Source organism: Musa acuminata, chromosome BXJ2-1 (genome assembly GCF_036884655.1).
Source record: "Musa acuminata AAA Group cultivar baxijiao chromosome BXJ2-1, Cavendish_Baxijiao_AAA, whole genome shotgun sequence".
In the NCBI taxonomy this organism is placed as follows: domain Eukaryota; kingdom Viridiplantae; phylum Streptophyta; class Magnoliopsida; order Zingiberales; family Musaceae; genus Musa; species Musa acuminata.
This window is the reverse complement of record NC_088338.1, coordinates 1,236,459-1,253,567: the sequence shown is the minus strand read 5'-3', so window position 1 is coordinate 1,253,567 and position 17,109 is coordinate 1,236,459. Positions and strand designations below refer to the sequence as shown.

Below are 17,109 nucleotides of genomic sequence, written 5' to 3'. Positions count from 1 at the left end.
CGATTAAACTCGTTTCAGAAATATATTAACTTCAAAGCGTAAGGAAGCATACTGAAAATAATAAAAAGGTAAAGCAGTTTACAATAATGGTAAATACAAACTGATTTTATAGTGGTTCGGTCGTCATGACTTATATCCACTCTCGATTCCTCTTTACTTGAGGCCATTGGCTTCCACTACCGATCTTCCTTCAATGGGCGAAGACCAACTGCTCGTTTACAATTTGATTCTCCTTTTGACAAGTTCAGGAGAGAACCTTTACAACCCTCCTTCACTCCTCTCTTAAACAAGCTTAACACTTAGAGTTTGAGAGGAGTTTACACAAAATTATAACAGCGTTTTCTTTTCTTTTTGCTCTCAATTCCTTGTGTAAGTTAACCAGAGATGAGAGGGGTATTTATAGGCTTTAAGTGGATTCAAACTCGGAGTCTAAAAGTGTCTCATCCTGAGTCCTGGCGATACCACCACCTGCAGCACTTACACTCGGCGGTATCACCGCCCAGTCTGGCAGTACCACTGCTTGACACCCTACCACTAGGAGGTACCACCACCTGATAGTCTCTCGGAGACTGTGCCACAACGGTGCCATTTGTTGGATCACTATTTGGGCCTTTCACTTGGCCCAACACATCCTAAACTTGGGACCAATTGACCCCTAATTGAGTTGGCTCAATTCCAACCCAATTATATTCAAACTAAGAATTTTAAGACATACACTAAGCTAAATAAGTCCGACAAGTCTAGGTTTCTTCCGGCGAACTTCCGACGATCTCTCGATAATGTTCTAGTGGACTCCCGGTAAGCTCTTGGACTTCACGACGATCTTCTTGGCGAGTTCCGATGAGCTTCTTTGGCAAGCTCCTAAACTTCTCGGTCAATTCCGACAAAACTTCCGATCGGAACATCTGGACTTCCGACGAACTCTCGAACTCTAAACGAAATCTCGTTTTTGACTCCGGGACTTCATTTTGCTTTATGTCTTGATCTTTATAGTAGTTAATCCTGCACACTTAAAACTTACTTTGATTTAGACAATTATTACAAAGCTCGAATCAAGTGTTGTCCGGCATATCATTGGTTCATCGACGCTTCATCCGATTCTTCGGCGCATTGTCCTCTCTTGCGGCCTATTGCCCAATCGACCAGTTGACCTCCACAACTTCGATTCCCTTGGCACAATTTTCACTCTTCTTGGCCCGATGCCTGAATCCATGGCTCGAAGTCTTCTGTCGATACATCGATCGATCCTTCGGCGCGACGTCCAATCTTCTGACATGTTTTTCTCCAGCCCAACATAATTCTTCTTGCTTTAATTGTCGCTCCTTGATCGAAGCTTTCTACGTCACTCAAAACGTAGATCAAATTATAAACACTATCAATTAATTTGATCATCAAAATTTGATATTCAACATTAATGACGTAATAAGTAGAATAACTATCTCATAACTATACCTTTGAATTGAAACAGACTATCATATCAGAAGTTAACTATTATGTCTCGACAGACTAATATATATGAATTGAAACAGAGAAGAACAAGAGCATGGTAAAATTACAATCAATGTGCACTCAAAACCACCATAAGAAATAATATGTGATAGACAGAAAGAATGTTTCATGTTCTACAAATCCCTCACTGATTTGACCTTCTACAATGGAAATTCACCCTCTCTCTAGTAGGACTACTATCAAAGTGTTTTTACAGTGTTTTTTTTTTTTTTTTTTTTTTTTTTGAGAGAGAGAGAGAGAGAGAGAGAGAGAGAGAGAGAGAGAGAGAATGAAAAAGGAAATGTGAAGGAAAAAAAAGGTATTTTTTTGTTGGAGTCAAAGTTGGATTGAAATATCAGTAACTCAACATTACAAATGCGTGACTATAATGTGATAACTAAAATTAAATGACTTTCTTGCATGACCATAATAAAAAATAAACACACCAATAAAATCATAAACCCTTAACTATTTAAGATGTGAACTACATGCATATTTTATCACCATTGAGAGTCCTATTATAATCATTTAGATATTTCTTTACCTTTCCTCCTCGTACCATTAATATTAACAAATTCATATATTCTGATTTCAACATTATGTAACATAATTTAAATATGAATGATAATATTAACTTTTATGAATATTAGATGTGCAATAGTCATTGTACAAGCCACATTGCTACCTGATATTTAGTGCAATTACTAAATATAAGAAAATAAAATTAAAGTTGCATTCTTTCGGAAAATTAAATAATAGATATATATTAATAATTTATTTACACCAATATCACTGTTGTCGATATGTCCGAGTGGTTAAGGAGACAGACTCGAAATCTGTTGGGCTCTGCCTGCGCAGGTTCGAATCCTGCTGTCGACGAAGTTACGTTTCTTTTTTTCTGATATTAATTATTTTTCTAATGTCTTCATCTTGTATTTTTAAGTGACCCTTATCACTGCCGTCGATATGTCCGAGTGGTTAAGGAGACAGACTCGAAATCTGTTGGGCTCTGCCTGCGCAGGTTCGAATCCTGCTGTCGACGAGATTACTTTTCTTCTTTTTCTGATAATAATTATTTTTTAAATATATTCATTTTACGTTTTTAAATGACCTTTAACACTACCGTCGATATGTCCGAGTGGTTAAGGAGACAGACTCGAAATCTGTTGGGCTTTGCCTGCGCAGGTTCGAATCCTGCTGTCGACGGGTTTATTTTTATTCATTTTTCTGATATTAATTATTTATTTTTCAATCTTTTCATTTTGTTATTTTAAAATTATTTTTAATTTCTTATCTATTTAGGATTACTTGTATTCCATAATTTTTCATTATTGATTTTAAATTACTTTTCATCTAATTAGAGCCAAGTAACAGTAAATGAAAAAATAAAGGATAAATAGACCTAAAATTTTCAAGTTATAACTAGTCATTATACCACTCTTGCGCTAACTCTATGGATTGACTTAAATTTATTTTTACTTTTAATTTATGTAAATTAGGGTGTCGCATGAGATTTCTCCTCTTGATCCTTCTCTTATAAAGTGAGTAGTTATTGTAGATGAGAAGGGCGACAACGAGAGGTGAGAGTCGCTCATCGTCATCGATGCAGTTGCTAAGCAGTAAAAAAGTCACTCGACATCTGTAACGACGTCGACATAATTGCTGAGTGACCTTTCGTTACTCTACATATGTGTCAACGTTAATGTATTTGTTGAACAGTGAAAGGGTCGCTCACTGTATTAGTGTCGACGTAGTTACCGAGTGATGAATGGGCCACTCATTATGTTGATGTTGACATAGTTTCGAAGATGTCACATCAACCAATTGACATAGTTGATGTGATGAAAAGAGCCACTTAAACATCTATATCGGCGTCGGTACAAATACAAAACGACGTGGTTTGGTAATTGCATAGTATCGAATATAGATATCGAGCGGTTCTTTCGTCGATTGCAATCGACGTCGATGGAGATATATAACGACGTTGCTCGGTACTCATCCATAGTAGCCGCCTGCGGGCCCCTAACAGTGCCGTCGTCTCCCACAAAGCTTAGCTCCTTGGTGCCGGCAGCTTCTCCAAGGTCTACGTCGCCCGCAACGCCCGCACTGGCGAGCTGGTCGCCATCAAGGCCCTCGACAAGGAGAAGATCCTCCGGGACGGACTCTTCGCCCACATCAAGCGCGAGATCGCCATCCTCCGCCGCGTCCGCCACCCCTACATCGTTCAGCTCCACGAGGTCATGGCCACCCGGATAAGGGTTTGACCTCTCTGGCCTGTTTGAGGAGACGGGAGAAGACAGGTTCCTCTCCAAGGAGCCAGTTTCGAAGATCATTTCCAAATCGGAGGAGATCGCCAACTTGATGAGGTTTACGGTGAGGAGAAATGGCTGCCGGGCGGGCTTAGCAGGTACGAGAGAGGGGGAACATGGGCCATTGAAAATTGCAGTAGAGGTGTTCGAGCTTATTTCATCGATCGTAGTCATAGAGGTCACCAAGAAAGCAGGGGATGGAGAGGTGTATATGGAATTCTGCAACAAGGAGCTGAAGCCCAGGTTGCTCCACCTCGTATTTGAGTCACCCCCTGTCAGCAAAACTTCTTCCAGCACCAATTGGTAAGATTGGAAAGCAAATTCCTCTTTTTCATCCCATGATTTATCCTATCATTTACTGTCATTTAGATGATTTCTTCCTTGTTGTCAAGTGTTAATAAGTGTTGATGAGCAATTTCTATATCAAATTACATACAACAAAATTACAAATCTTTACCTCCAGTTGATTTTTTCTTTTGCTTGTGAATCTCCCCAAGTCAACTTCTAAATGAAAGTTCTCTAAAGTTTGTAGATTTTTGATAGATTTAAGAATGCATGAGTTAACCAAGTGACCATTTGCATTATCTATTTGTAGTTTTCTGGCTGTTGAGGTATCCTTCCTTTTGGATTAGAATACATTTCCATTGATTTCAACTTGAATATTTTGTTGATTGAATGTTGTCGGGTGGTGTCTTTTCATTATGTTAGGCAGTCGTTCGTCCCTGTAAATCACCATTAGGAATAATATGTCTCCAAAAGTTCCGCATGAATTTTTCTATGAAATCTATCGTGTCAAATAGTACTCGCAATACTCGACGATGAACTTTGGCACCATGGTGAATTGCTGATTTATGATCTAGCTTCGAGCATTAGAATTGTGAACATAAACCTTTCTGTTTGCGGAGAAATTACTGTGTATATTGCACCTCTACAGACCCTGCATTGGTAGAAGTTCTACGACCGCCCGAAAGCCCCTTTATTAAACACATCATATACTGGATCTTTAGATTGCTTGAAAAAGAGACTATTTATGGATGTCAGGATTTTGAATAGTTTTTCTCATAACTTCTATTAGTTATCAGTGCTCTAGTTTTTGCCTTTAGACTATCTCGTAATCTCTTAGTAGGTGCACAGATTGTTTGACATCCTTGACATTCTAGTTATTTTGTTAGATGCATAACTTTATCACACAGCATTCCTACAGGATTTTGAATTGCTGCTTTACGATTTAGCGTCAAGCATTAGCATCGTGAATATAACCTCTGTTTGCAGGGAAAATACGGTGTATATTGCACCTCTACAAACCCTGCATTGGTCGAAGTTCTATGACTGGCCAAACGCCCTTTTAGTAAACACATCATATATTGGATCTTTAAATTTCTCGAAAAAGAGGTTATATTTATTGATGTCAGGATTTTGGATATTTTTTCGTAACTTGAATTATAGTTATTCGTGCTCTACTTTTTGCTTTCAGACTATCTCATGATCTCTTAGTAGATGCACAAATTGTTTGACATCCTTAGACATTCCAAGTATTTATTAGATTCATGTCTTTATCATACCAGCATTCCTATCATCGTTTTAGACTTCATGCCTTTCACTGATCTTGATAGAATGACAGTGGGCAACAAATATCTCATTGGAGTTTTTTGACCTGAACAAAGATATTAAAAGTTAATTGAAATGCTAATTGTTGTACTTCAAGAGCATTTCCTCAATTACTTCTTTGTTCTATCTCAGTGAACGATCTTCTTCTATCATGTTTTCAGGTTTATCTGTTCATACCGTGCATGCATCTCAGAAGCTGTATCGGCATTCGACCAGTGAGACATTTAGAGATGAAGAGGGCTTTTCTCAGTGTTCTGCCAGTCATTCTCCCTGGTGGATAATACCACTATTTGCGACTCTATTAAGCCAAAAGCCAATGATGTGCCACAATTACTCTCTCTATTGTCTCTCTCTCCATCAAGAAGAGGTGTCAAGCTTTTGAGAGTTGTTCATTTCATGCTGTGATTTCTTCAGCGATCAAAATCATTGCAATCATATTAATTGTGTATTGACGAGACCTAGTAAGGCTTCATCATACTCTCTTCGGATCGACCCAGATTGTGTTGCTCCATCTTTGTGGTCTTATTCTGAGTAGTTAGCTTTTGTGCATATGTGCACAGCCTTACAGCATGGAATTAGGAGTGACTTATGCTTGTATAGAATATGAACATTTTTATAAATAATACTTCTTATTTATTTATTTATTTTAACTAAGTCTTTATATACATCTTAAACTTTGGCCTGATGATAGTGTACCAGATCCACTTACCAAAGTTTGGCTCGAAACATCAATTGATATAATTTTCAAAGATGTCAACTAGCTTAGTTAGTAAAGATCTCGATAGTTTATCGTAAGGTTCTGAGTTTGAAATTTACATTTATCATATATTCTTTTATAAATAAATAAATAAAATAAATAAATAAATAAATAATACCCTAATATCTAAATTTTGGATTTGGGAATAAAAGGATGAGATTTCAAACATGGAATACATAATGGAGTATGACTCATTTTCTTAAACAAAAATGATAAAATTTCATATTAATGTTAGATTTTGTAAGTTTGTTTGAGGCGGAAGATCATAATTGATTTGATTGTCCTTTCTCATGGATCTTGAAGAGGTGGTCTAAAGATCATAGTTGAGCTTGAACGATCCGAGATGGTTGGTAAGATGAGTGCAACAAGCTAGTAGACCCGTAAAACAAACAAGGAGACATTGGAAATTTACTGAGTGGGATCCTTCCAAGATTTCTAATCTTATTATTTTTGAATTGATTACGATATGTTAGTTGAACACCAATCTTATAGGTATAGGTCATTTCTCACTCCTGTGCTTGGATCTTTCGAGAATTATCTAGAAGATAGGTTAAAAAAGAAAAACAATCCATCGACCTCTCTCTATCTCAACCCCAGAAAAGGGCCAATAAAGTCCACTCCTCGCCTTCCGTCCACTAGCTTGAGTTCCCTAACTCTTCCTTCTAAACAAACAAACGGTGCATAGAAAGGAACTTTCCCAACTCTTCTATATCTGATTTGATCCAGAAGGCACGAGTTTGGAAGGAAGATCAACGTGGCATGTGGATTCTTTTGATAAACTCGTGCCTTCCAGATCAAACCAGAATTCCCAAGTAACGATACCAAGGCGATAACAGCTGTAATGATCGTCGTCGAGTTGAGTCTCGGCTCACAGCTGTTGCTTCCCTTCCCAGCCATCTGTTTTCGCCATGTCAACTCTCACGTTGACGCATGGCATCCGCACCCCCGCCACCAATACTTTCCCTACCCTTTTGTCCTGTTACTCTCGTTCGTACCTGGCTTGTGACATTATCCAGTGCCGTGGGCCCCTACGGGACCCGCTTTTGAGGCCACATCGACTCCAGCAGCAATTCGGGAAAACGGGTAGTTCGGAGGAAGTGTGTTTATAGCCAGCAACAGTTTGTCTACTCGTTCGTCGTCACTCAGTGTAGCACCTGAATCATGACTTGAGACAGAGGCATGGCCCACATGGGATTCCACGACTCACGAGGCAGGTGTGGAATAGGGTACATGGATGAAATGTAGCAGAGGAAGGTTCGTTTTTGTTTGTGGAGTTTTTGGGGCCGCTATAAGTAGGGCCTTGCTCGATCCCTCACAACTCGCCGACCATGGACTCGGACGAGTTCATCTTCGTGGCGGTGTGGCCGCGCGAGCTCAGCCGCCTGCGGCGCGATCTCCGCTGCGCCCGCGGGGACGCGGACCGCGCCCTCGTCGACCGGGCCATCGCGCTGTACGAGTGCTTCTTCCGCGCCCGGTCCACCGCCGCACGGTCCGACCCGGTCCGCGCATACGCCGCGCCATGGGCCACCGCGCTGGAGCGTGCCGCCCACTGGGTCGCTGGGTGGCGCCCCAACGCACTCATCCACCTCCTCTACTCCGAGTCGAGCCTCCGGTTCGAGTCGCAGCTGCCGGACCTCCTCCTGGGCGTGCACTCGGGCGACCTGGGCGACCTTAGCTCGGCGCAGCTGGGCCGGATCGACGAGCTCCAGCGGCGGACAATACGGGGGGAACTGGAGATCAGTGCGGAGATGGCGGCGGTGCAGGAGGGTCTGGCGGAGCCGTTCCCGCGCTCGGACGCGGAGTTGGAGGGGAAGGTGGGCGAGCTGACGCGGGTGATGGAGAGGGCGGACGAGCTGCGGCTGCGGACGCTGCGGGAGGTGGTGGACATACTGGAGCCGGTGCAGGCGGTGGACCTCTTGGTGGCGGCGGCAGACCTTGAGATCGGGTTGCGGGAGTTCGGCCTCTCGCAGGATGGCAGCCGAGTCGGGCCACAGGGTCGAGCGAGTTGAGATAATAGTAGTAATAAGAAGAAGAAAATAGACCATCTCTTTGGTCACCCTTAGTTTTACCGAGCTAATGACATGGTGGGACCGACCCTTAATGGTCTTTTTCTTTGGAAAAAATCGTGTGTAACTGTTCCGAATATTTGTCCCTCTAAATTATATACAAAATATTCGTCAAAATAAAATAAAAAAACACTGATATCCACTAACTATTGTTTATATACATACACATTAAAATTGGTGATGATGAATATACTATTTGAACCCGATAATTTTTTTAAAAAATAAAAACAATGGCCAAAATGCCTTTCTACGTTTTTTTCTTTTTAAAAGATATTATATCTACAAATTTGAATTGATCAAACAAAGCTTGAACAACAGGATCATCCACTTATTTAGTGGAAAAAGGACTTTGTTGTAGGTTGTATCACCTACAACAAGATGAGTGAGACAAAAGATACAGTATATCTCTATGTAGTTCTTTTCTCTATACAGTTGTCATTGGAGGAGAAAAAAAAAGACATTCCAATGGAGTGAAAGATATTTTAAGGTTTTGAATTTTCACATAGATTTTTAGTGATTTATGCTTTCGAACACATGATGGGACACATGAGTAATAGAATTCATAAGAATACATATGCTAATCCTAAACCTTACAATGATATATATGTATATGTAATCACTTATACAGCATGGCAACATAAATTTTACATTTAGATAATCCCAAGATGAATTTAAAGCCCTGAAAAAGGGGAATATTAAATAATTGCATCGGATTCTTCAATCTCTCTCTCTCTCAAAAAAGAAAAAACTCAATAAGAGAGAAAGAAGTTGGATTGAGAAGAACAAAGCTTGGAGAATTAAAATTAAAGAAATTTTTTAATTAACTATTAGTGGAGTAAACCTTCACCACATTTAAAGTATCAAACTGAGGCAAATGTTTTCCTTCGAACAAAAGATTACCATTTCCTTGGAACATACCTAATTTTGTGGCAAATATGGCCATCAGACAATGTACCCCATTCTTGGAGCGTTGAAATGGTAATCTTTTGTTCCAATACTGACCGGTATGTCGCGAACAAAGTCGAAACATATTCTTTTCTTATCCAATACCTTCTTACCAAGAGAAAAATCATTGCTAATTAAACTAGTTAATACTGAGAATAATTTGGAAAGTTTGTTGAGTGCACGCATGGATAAAGTGTCAGCTTCAAAAGAAGAAAAATAAAAATAAAAATGTTTTGTGAAGAAAAAAAAAGGAAACATCTTCATAATGAATTTACTTGTAGATTTGTTATATTTATCATCATTAAACAAGAATCCAATATTTTCATATAAAACAATCAGGCACTCATTAGAGAATCAGATAAACCTACTTTTTCGCAAAAAAATATCATGGAAATAGAAATGTTTAGCAAAAAATTATAGAAGTAAAAGCTTCTTGAAATTTTATAAATTGCAGAAGAATTTGAAGTTTTTGCGAGTACCTATAAACAACATACACCAATTCTCAAGCTTTGGATTTCTATAAATAAAGAGCAAACAAAAATTGATACCAACACAACCTGAACAAATGGAGGTGCTTCAAAATATCATACAGACCAACAAGGTTACGAGGCTTTTAACTATGAACTTTACGGTTTTGGAATCCCATATGCATATCCAAACATCTGAAGTAGCTTAGTTTTATGTTATTTTCTTAGGATTTCGGCCATAGCAATTAGTCTTATAGTTATCCATAGGATTTCAAATTAAACACACAAAAAGAGCTAAAAATGCCTTGGCAGCAGATTTCACATGCACATGCTGACCACAACTACACATATGAAATATCCATATCATGCACTCACGATGTTCTCTACTTTTTACCTCGAAGCTTCACCCCGAGCACCCGTTCAAGTTTGGTAACTACCTGTTGATTCGGAATGGCCTTTCCTGACTCATATTCTTGAATCACCTGGGGCTTCTCATTAATCAGCTGTGAGACATTATGGGTCACTTAGCACTGATATGGACATAACAATTCAAACAAAGAGCCAAACAAAAGAGAGATTACCTGTGCAAGTTGGGCCTGTGTTAACTTCTTGTCCAGACGAGCTTGCATGATATTCTTCTTCAGTTCAGTTGACACTCGCTCATCTTGATAGAGATGCAGAGATGAGGATCATGTCATAACAAGAAAAGAAGCATATAGAACCATTGTGATAATGAATGTGCATAATTAACTGAATAATATCATTAACTTGAGCAAATAAATTGCAATTAAGTAGAGATATTCTGTCAAACCTAATTCGCTAGGACTACTTTCAATGAGGCAGCTGGGAAAAAGCACATAATGGAGAACTGAACAGAAAATAAGAACTATCTATCTGTTGATAGTCAGTGATAAAATGACATAATTTGAACATTGGTTGTCCAATAAGAACATCCATTCCAATGACAATAACAAGCCTTAATGTGTAAATGGACCTCTTGCCAACATTTATCGCTGGTAACAGCAATATCACCAGTCAAACTAAGAGGGACCAAATCATATCCTATGGCCTCTAACATAGCTTTCTGAGGCCCTCCTCTATCTGTCCTTGCATCTCAAATCATAACTCAATTTACCTCATCTAATGAGTGCTTCTATATGTTTCTTTTGAACACTTGAAACATTGTTTCAGTCAGATCATGGAGAGACAAGAATTTTGATTAGCATGCAGGGTTTCATTTTTTATAAACAATTACATAGTTGAAATTTTGCACGAATATTTAATACATCACTGTTGGGGGAGAGAGTATATTTGGCATAAATATGAGATGAGAACAGATATATGCTCAACCCAAAACAACCCTCTAGTGAGTCAAGATTTATCGACTTGGATCACACCCATACAACTGGTGAGTCAAATCCGACTGTGCCAAAATGGACTAAACCATGTTTTACATTATCTTCAGGAAAAAATGGGGGTCTTCGAGTGATAGCATCAAGGAAACATATGGCCGAACCAAACTCAACCCAAAGGTCTCATGAAACAACAAATCATTGTGAACAGATGGTCCACATTGGGACTGAATTAACCTAACCATTTCAGGTCAAGATACCTAGAGAAGTTGATGAGGGCGCAGCCACAGTTGACGACAATCTAAATCAAGTTTAGAGATGTGAATTTTATCTTCTTAATAGATTCTTTATATTCTGGCACCAATTAGTAACATAATAATGACACGAGAAGTATTGAACTATTAACAAATTAAACATAAACGCAGAAAGAATAACGAAGAAATCATCATCAGAAAACAAAAACATCGACCACTCACGGGAAAGATTCTCGGTTTCCTCGTCCAGCTTCCTTGTGTTCAAAGAAGTGCTGCTAGAGGCAGCTTTGTTCGTGCCAGCATTGGCTGCAAAAGACACACAAACAACCCCATGAATGAACGAACTCCGATCAATAAGGTCAAAAAAATATTCCCAGACGACAATAACATCAGAATCCAAGGGAGAAAATCCCACGTCCTACACTTTCTGGTGGTCTCGATATCGGCGCCGCTGCGGCGGGCGGCGTTGACGGCCTTCTCGTCCTTCTTGGCGGCGGCGGTGGGCGCCTTCTTGCGGAGCACGACGGGCTCCCAGTCCTGCGAGATCGGACCGTTCCCGGCCATCGAGATCGCCTCCCCGGTCGCTATTCGCGGATAAGGTTGTTTCCAATCGATGCTTCACCCTCGACCAGGGCTAAAATGCGGAGAGGGAAAAAGAAGAGCGACGGAAGGAGACACCAACCGAAGGTAGCATTTATGATCGCGGGAGACATGGATCCATTATATCCGGATCTCGTACAAGAGGTTCCAAAGTAAAGGCACCATCTGCATAAAATGTCCCTTTCAAATCAGATATTTTTATATTTATTATGAATATATATACGCAAAATATTTCTGTAAGACTTAAAATTTTGGGAATTTAATCTATATAAATTGAATTAACTCAGATTAGATAATGTTAATGACTGTTAACATTGCGCCATTCCCTGCGTTCTGAATGCGGTCATATTTGGGTCCCACAGTGGGGGCCGAATTTTATCGCCACGTAGGAATCCCGTTGGACGACGCTTTCAGCAGCGAATTGCGGTCCACTTTTTCGCGGAGTTCGAAAGCACTAAATGAAGTGAAATGCTCATTTTACCCTTAACCCCTCCACCACGACCGGATTAGTCTGATCTGATCCTGTAGGGGTAATATAGGAACTGCGTTCCGGAGAGCCTTTCCTTTTCGTTATCCGACTCGGCGCCACCGCTCACGTTGTGACGGACGAAAACATTACTGTTATCCACAAATTTTACGCGCCTTCGAACTCGTTCTCTCTCTCTCTCTCTCCCTCCCCCGGCGGTTTGATCCCTGCGACCCTGAAACCAACGGCGGCGATGCTCCGTTCCGGTGGGGCCCCCCAACGTCGGCGCACGCGTCGATCCCCGGCGCACATTCACGTGACCCTCACGTGCCCCGGCCCCCCTTATCAGCCGGCGCCTGTCGCCGCTCTTTTCCACCTACCCCACACCCGGCCCGTCCCTTTCTCTCGGTCCGTCCGTCCGTCCATCCGTCCGACCCTGACCCTAACCCTAACCCTAACCCTAACGACGGCGATTAAATAAGACGCAGACGGAGTGAGGGAGAGAGAGAGAGAGAGGGATAGGAGAAGGGAATTTGGAATTGGATCGGGAGATGGAGGGGAGAGAGGTGGCGCCGTCGAGGCCGCCGAATCCGGCGATGCCGTACCGCGAGGACTGCTGGAGCGAGGGGGAGACGTCGGCCCTGGTGGACGCCTGGGGCGACCGCTACATCGAGCTGAACCGCGGGAACCTCCGGCAGAAGGACTGGCAGGAGGTAGCCGATTCCGTCAACTCCCGCCGGGGTGCCGGTCGCCGCCCGCCCCGCACCGACGTCCAGTGCAAGAACCGGATCGACACCCTCAAGAAGAAGTACAAGGTCGAGAAGGCTAGGATCACCTCCGGCGGTGCGGAGAGCCAGTGGCCCTTCTTCTCCCGCCTCGATGCCCTCATCGGATCCGCATCGGCCCCTGCCGTAAAGAAATCCCCCGCCTCGCCGCCTCTCGCCTTGCCGCTCCCTTTCCACCGCAGGGGCACGCCCTTGCCTGCCGCCGCCGCTGTGCGCTCGGCGGAACCGAGGGAGAAACGGCAGGTCGCCAGCGAGTTCCCTGTGGACAACCCGTTCTTTAGACGCGCGGCCGCAGCTGCCGCAGCGGCTGCAGAGGACGACGAGGATGATGAGGAGGAGGAGGTGGAAGGCTCCGATTCGCTCTCAAGGTCATCTTCAAAGCTCGGAAGAGGGCTGAAGAGAGGGAGGGAAGGAGAGGGCAACGGGATTCGGGAACTGGCTAAGGCGATCACGAGGTTTGCAGAGATTTACGAGAGGGTGGAGGAGTCAAAGCAGAAGCAGATGATGGAGCTGGAAAAGCAGCGGATGGAGTTTGCTAAGGCGCTGGAGTTCCAGAAAATGCAGATCTTCGTGGATTCACAACTGCAGCTTGCGAAGATCAAGCGTGTCAAGCGGTCAGACACTGGTGAGAGATCTGAATTCCTTCTCTTTAATCCTGTTGTTCTCTATATGTTGGTAAAAGTTCAGTTTCTTTTCTTTTTGCTTGCATATGTTTTTCTAATACTTGTGGCTTTGTTTATGAGAGGTTCTAATCATTTTGTTTCGGCATGTGAACCAATCAGTCATATGACAACAACTCCCAATATGTGTTGTTTTTCTTTATTTTTTGTCAGGGAATTTAGAAGATAACTGTAGATTATGAATTTAAATACAATATCCGTAAGGTTTGCATGTTTTCAGTAGTTTAAGCTACTTATCAAGTTTAAAAAGTAATGATTCTCAATTTGAACAATATCATAAGCAAAGAACATATACTAATATCTCATTTGGTATGGGGAATACATAGCAATTTATTATGAAGCTCTGTATTTTTGGCCACGTAAGAATTTCAATAGGTTATCCTATTCAACTTTTCAAATCCTTTCCTCGTTTATTTTCCGTAGTGTATTTAGCATGGAAATTTTGTAGGAATTTGGGCCAAACACCCTTAAAATTCCAGGTTTTAAGTCCTAATCTTTAAATCGTTCCCTCCAAATTCTAGGACTCAAATTCCACAATTTACAAGTTGTCACCCATTCACCCATGTTTCACATCTGCTTGTTCAGACACAAAAGTTTATTATTTTTTTGGAATTTGGATGCACTCTAACATAAGATTTGGATCACTGGAATTATTTGCTTTGAGATCTGAAATGATGTAGATCCTTTTTGATACTTTGATGGTCAAAATTTAATGTATTTAGCTCCTATTTAAGCCCGTACAACCAAGGTAGAGAATATGCTTTCTCGGCTTCCTCTTTCAACTGAAGCCTCTTCTAGACTTGTTGCATTGCGGATAGTGGATATTTGGTTATATCACTGATGAAATCTGTTTCTGAATGGTTGACCCTTCCAATTGTCTCTAACTGTAATGTGACTAAAATTTGATCTTGATTTGTCTGTTGTTTTACCATTAGCTAAATTGCTTGTCCATTTGATCAAACCGTTTAATAGTTTCATCATCAAGGATCCGGTTGCCAAGTTTCAATTAATTAGTGGTAATATTTTCATATTCATGAAATGATTTGGCTTCATTCTTCAAATGATATCTGGCTGGATTATAGTCAAAGATCAGAATTATTGTATCTTTGTCATTGAATGCAGATAGTGGATTAACAAAATGGTTGATTCTGGGGTTTAGGAACATTCTGGGATTTCATCGTACAATATTTTCACACTTGTACGTATTTGTGTCTTCTTGTGGTCATGTACCTCACGTGTTGTAGTTGGCCTGGTTCATATAAAAACTGGATATTCTACTCAAGGGAACTTTTGTCTTTTCCTGTGTCTGTGTGTGATCCTCTTTTCTTTCTTTTCTGATATGTACATGTTTGTACTTGTAATTTAGTTCTATTTATCACACATGTCCTTTATTCTGCATTGGAAATTCTGTTCCCATAGTCAGCATATTTGTTTTGTTTACTTGACCATCTGCCATTCTGACCCCCTAATCACACTTTTTGACTGAAGCACCATATTTGCTTATTTACATTCAAACTTTAACAACAGTATTCTTGTTGGTATCTGCTCTTAAGTCTTATGTACTGAATCTCCTCAATCACCTGTCAGAAATTCTTGAGAATATAAATTATTGAATTTTTTCTTGTACATTATGTTTGTAATGTACACATTCGTACTACAGTTGACTTTTGTCTACATAGCACTTGAGGATATAACTTGTGTCAGGTTCATTAGTGTGTTTTAATGTCTAAACAAATCATGTACTGGAACTTGAATGTTATATGGTGATTTTCCTTTTATCCTTTAAAATATTAATTATTTGTTTGCATGATATAAAAGCCTTTCATGATGCTCTTCGGAAACAACAGTCATGCTGAGTAATAACTAATCAAATTTTGTAGTTTCATAAAGCTTTATAACCGCAAAGCTGCAGAATGACAAATTGGTCCATGTTGAAGCGATTTGTATGAAATGGTTATACCTTCCATCTCCCTGATGCACCTATTATAATAATTTCCTAAATCAGCAGAAGTGGTAAGAATTCACCTTAAGTAATATATTGATATGGATCAAAACAATACGTAAATAGATTGACGCAGCCTGTGCTGCATTGGCCTAGCTGATGGGTCATACAATTCATGGTCGGAATCTCTTATCAACTTTCATTATATAGCATTTGAGTAGGTTATTCTCTATTAGATGTAACAACAGAAATTGCAGTTTCTCACGATGTCTTTGTTGGTGATTAGTTGCTTCTGAACATGAAGCTGTTTAATGTAATTTATAAGTAATTATGATGTTTAAGAAGACATCCAAACAATTCCATTCTATATTTTTCAGTGGTTAGGTTGCATCGGTCATTGTTCAGTATTACCTCCAATTGGATGTGTGCTTACAATTTTCTCTTTTTTCAGACAGTTATATGTAGCATGCTCTGGTTCAACTTCATATCGATGATGCAATTGGAGGGCCATTTAACAGCGAAGTATATGCTATGTAAGCTGACATCTTGGTAGTTTGTTAATTAGTATTTTTTTATTATTGATCAGGAATTAAAAGATGATGAACTGTGTGTGCTCTGCAGCAGTCACTGCTGTCTATAAAGGTAACTTCTTAGCTTGTCTATGCAGCCACTACTGCGATACTTTAGCACAAGTTTGCATCAAATGCATTTTAATTCGAAGGAAAGTTTTGCCTTTGTCTTTTATTACTTGGTTTTGCCTGTTCATAGTATCCTTTTCTCATCTGTGTTATATTTTGGACTACTATGAATTATGTTAATGTGTCACCACATATATAGTTTGTAGGCCTCTGTGGGGCTTCCTTTTGGCTCGATGACTGAAGCTTGAGCTGCTATCAAGCCAGATCTTGTCGTGCCAATTACTTTTTTTTCTTAAATTTTAACAATAGCGTTAATACAAATTGAACTAATGCAGGTCGCGTCATGTTTCCTGATAAGAGTTTAAGACGTGAAAATTAATGTAAACTAAATGCCTTTTTTGAATTAGATTTGCGTCTCCAGTAGTATCATATGTTGTGTACTTTGTGAATATAATATAATGGGATAACAAATCCATTTGCTTGATAAATCCAAAGTACCCAATTTAATGTTTGTATTGTCTTAGTCGTCAGGCCTCGGGTTTGTATCGTCTGCATCCTATTAGTTCATGTTGTATTAGTCGTCCGTCAGGGCTTGAAATCACTCGATACATTGATGTGTATTGATTTTTATTGAGATTTTTATCGAGAAAGAAATGGTATAGAGATTGTATCATCTAATATGGGGTGATATTGATCTTGTGCTGAGCACATCGTGTCATTTACCCCGGTGGTGATCTTATATTGTGATGTGT

General features: G+C 40.3%; 3 protein-coding genes and 3 non-coding genes across 7 annotated transcripts; 5 read left to right on the top strand and 1 right to left on the bottom strand.

Annotated features, from left to right (window-relative positions):
• The first annotated feature begins 2,285 nt into the window (after nucleotides 1-2,285).
• Nucleotides 2,286-2,367, top strand: TRNAS-CGA (transfer RNA serine (anticodon CGA)). The gene has a single exon. It is a non-coding gene; the product is annotated as a tRNA-Ser (tRNA).
• An 81-nt stretch (nucleotides 2,368-2,448) lies between these two features.
• On the top strand, nucleotides 2,449-2,530 carry TRNAS-CGA (transfer RNA serine (anticodon CGA)). Its single transcript has one exon. It is a non-coding gene; the product is annotated as a tRNA-Ser (tRNA).
• Nucleotides 2,531-2,612: 82 nt separating this feature from the next.
• TRNAS-UGA (transfer RNA serine (anticodon UGA)) lies at nucleotides 2,613-2,694 on the top strand. The gene has a single exon. It is a non-coding gene; the product is annotated as a tRNA-Ser (tRNA).
• A 4,597-nt stretch (nucleotides 2,695-7,291) lies between these two features.
• Nucleotides 7,292-9,566, top strand: LOC135598342 (protein DOG1-like 2). Its single transcript, XM_065091978.1, has one exon. It carries the CDS (start codon nucleotides 7,491-7,493, stop codon nucleotides 8,169-8,171), a length of 681 nt encoding a protein of 226 aa, XP_064948050.1. The 5' UTR covers nucleotides 7,292-7,490; the 3' UTR covers nucleotides 8,172-9,566.
• Nucleotides 9,567-9,718: 152 nt separating this feature from the next.
• LOC135598343 (multiprotein-bridging factor 1b-like) lies at nucleotides 9,719-11,938 on the bottom strand. Its single transcript, XM_065091979.1, has 4 exons — nucleotides 11,669-11,938; nucleotides 11,469-11,552; nucleotides 10,222-10,304; nucleotides 9,719-10,143 (listed from the first exon to the last, which is right to left on the bottom strand). The coding sequence occupies exons 1-4, from the start codon at nucleotides 11,808-11,810 to the stop codon at nucleotides 10,024-10,026; spliced, it is 429 nt and encodes a 142-aa protein (XP_064948051.1). The 5' UTR covers nucleotides 11,811-11,938; the 3' UTR covers nucleotides 9,719-10,023.
• A 574-nt stretch (nucleotides 11,939-12,512) lies between these two features.
• Nucleotides 12,513-16,463, top strand: LOC103988487 (trihelix transcription factor ENAP1). 2 transcript variants are annotated; one of them, XM_065091977.1, is made up of 2 exons: nucleotides 12,513-13,722; nucleotides 16,175-16,463. In XM_065091977.1, exons 1-2 carry the CDS (start codon nucleotides 12,864-12,866, stop codon nucleotides 16,270-16,272), a joined length of 957 nt encoding a protein of 318 aa, XP_064948049.1. In that variant the 5' UTR covers nucleotides 12,513-12,863; the 3' UTR covers nucleotides 16,273-16,463. The 2 variants fall into 2 exon arrangements, with proteins under 2 accessions (XP_064948049.1, XP_009405284.2); XM_009407009.3 differs by having other exon boundaries at nucleotides 12,517-13,722; nucleotides 16,171-16,463.
• The last annotated feature ends 646 nt before the right edge of the window (nucleotides 16,464-17,109 follow it).

Coding starts and splice junctions, on each gene's coding strand:
- LOC135598342 (XM_065091978.1), top strand. CDS start 7,491: ATGGACTCGGACGAGTTCATCTTCGTGGCGGTGTGGCCGCGCGAGCTC.
- LOC135598343 (XM_065091979.1), bottom strand. CDS start 11,810: ATGGCCGGGAACGGTCCGATCTCGCAGGACTGGGAGCCCGTCGTGCTC. Junction 11,553..11,668: donor TATCGAGACCACCAGAAAGT/GTAGGACGTGGG, acceptor TGTCTTTTGCAG/CCAATGCTGGCACGAACAAA. Junction 10,305..11,468: donor GGAAACCGAGAATCTTTCCC/GTGAGTGGTCGA, acceptor ATCTCTATCAAG/ATGAGCGAGTGTCAACTGAA.
- LOC103988487 (XM_065091977.1), top strand. CDS start 12,864: ATGGAGGGGAGAGAGGTGGCGCCGTCGAGGCCGCCGAATCCGGCGATG. Junction 13,723..16,174: donor TGTCAAGCGGTCAGACACTG/GTGAGAGATCTG, acceptor TTTTTCAGACAG/TTATATGTAGCATGCTCTGG.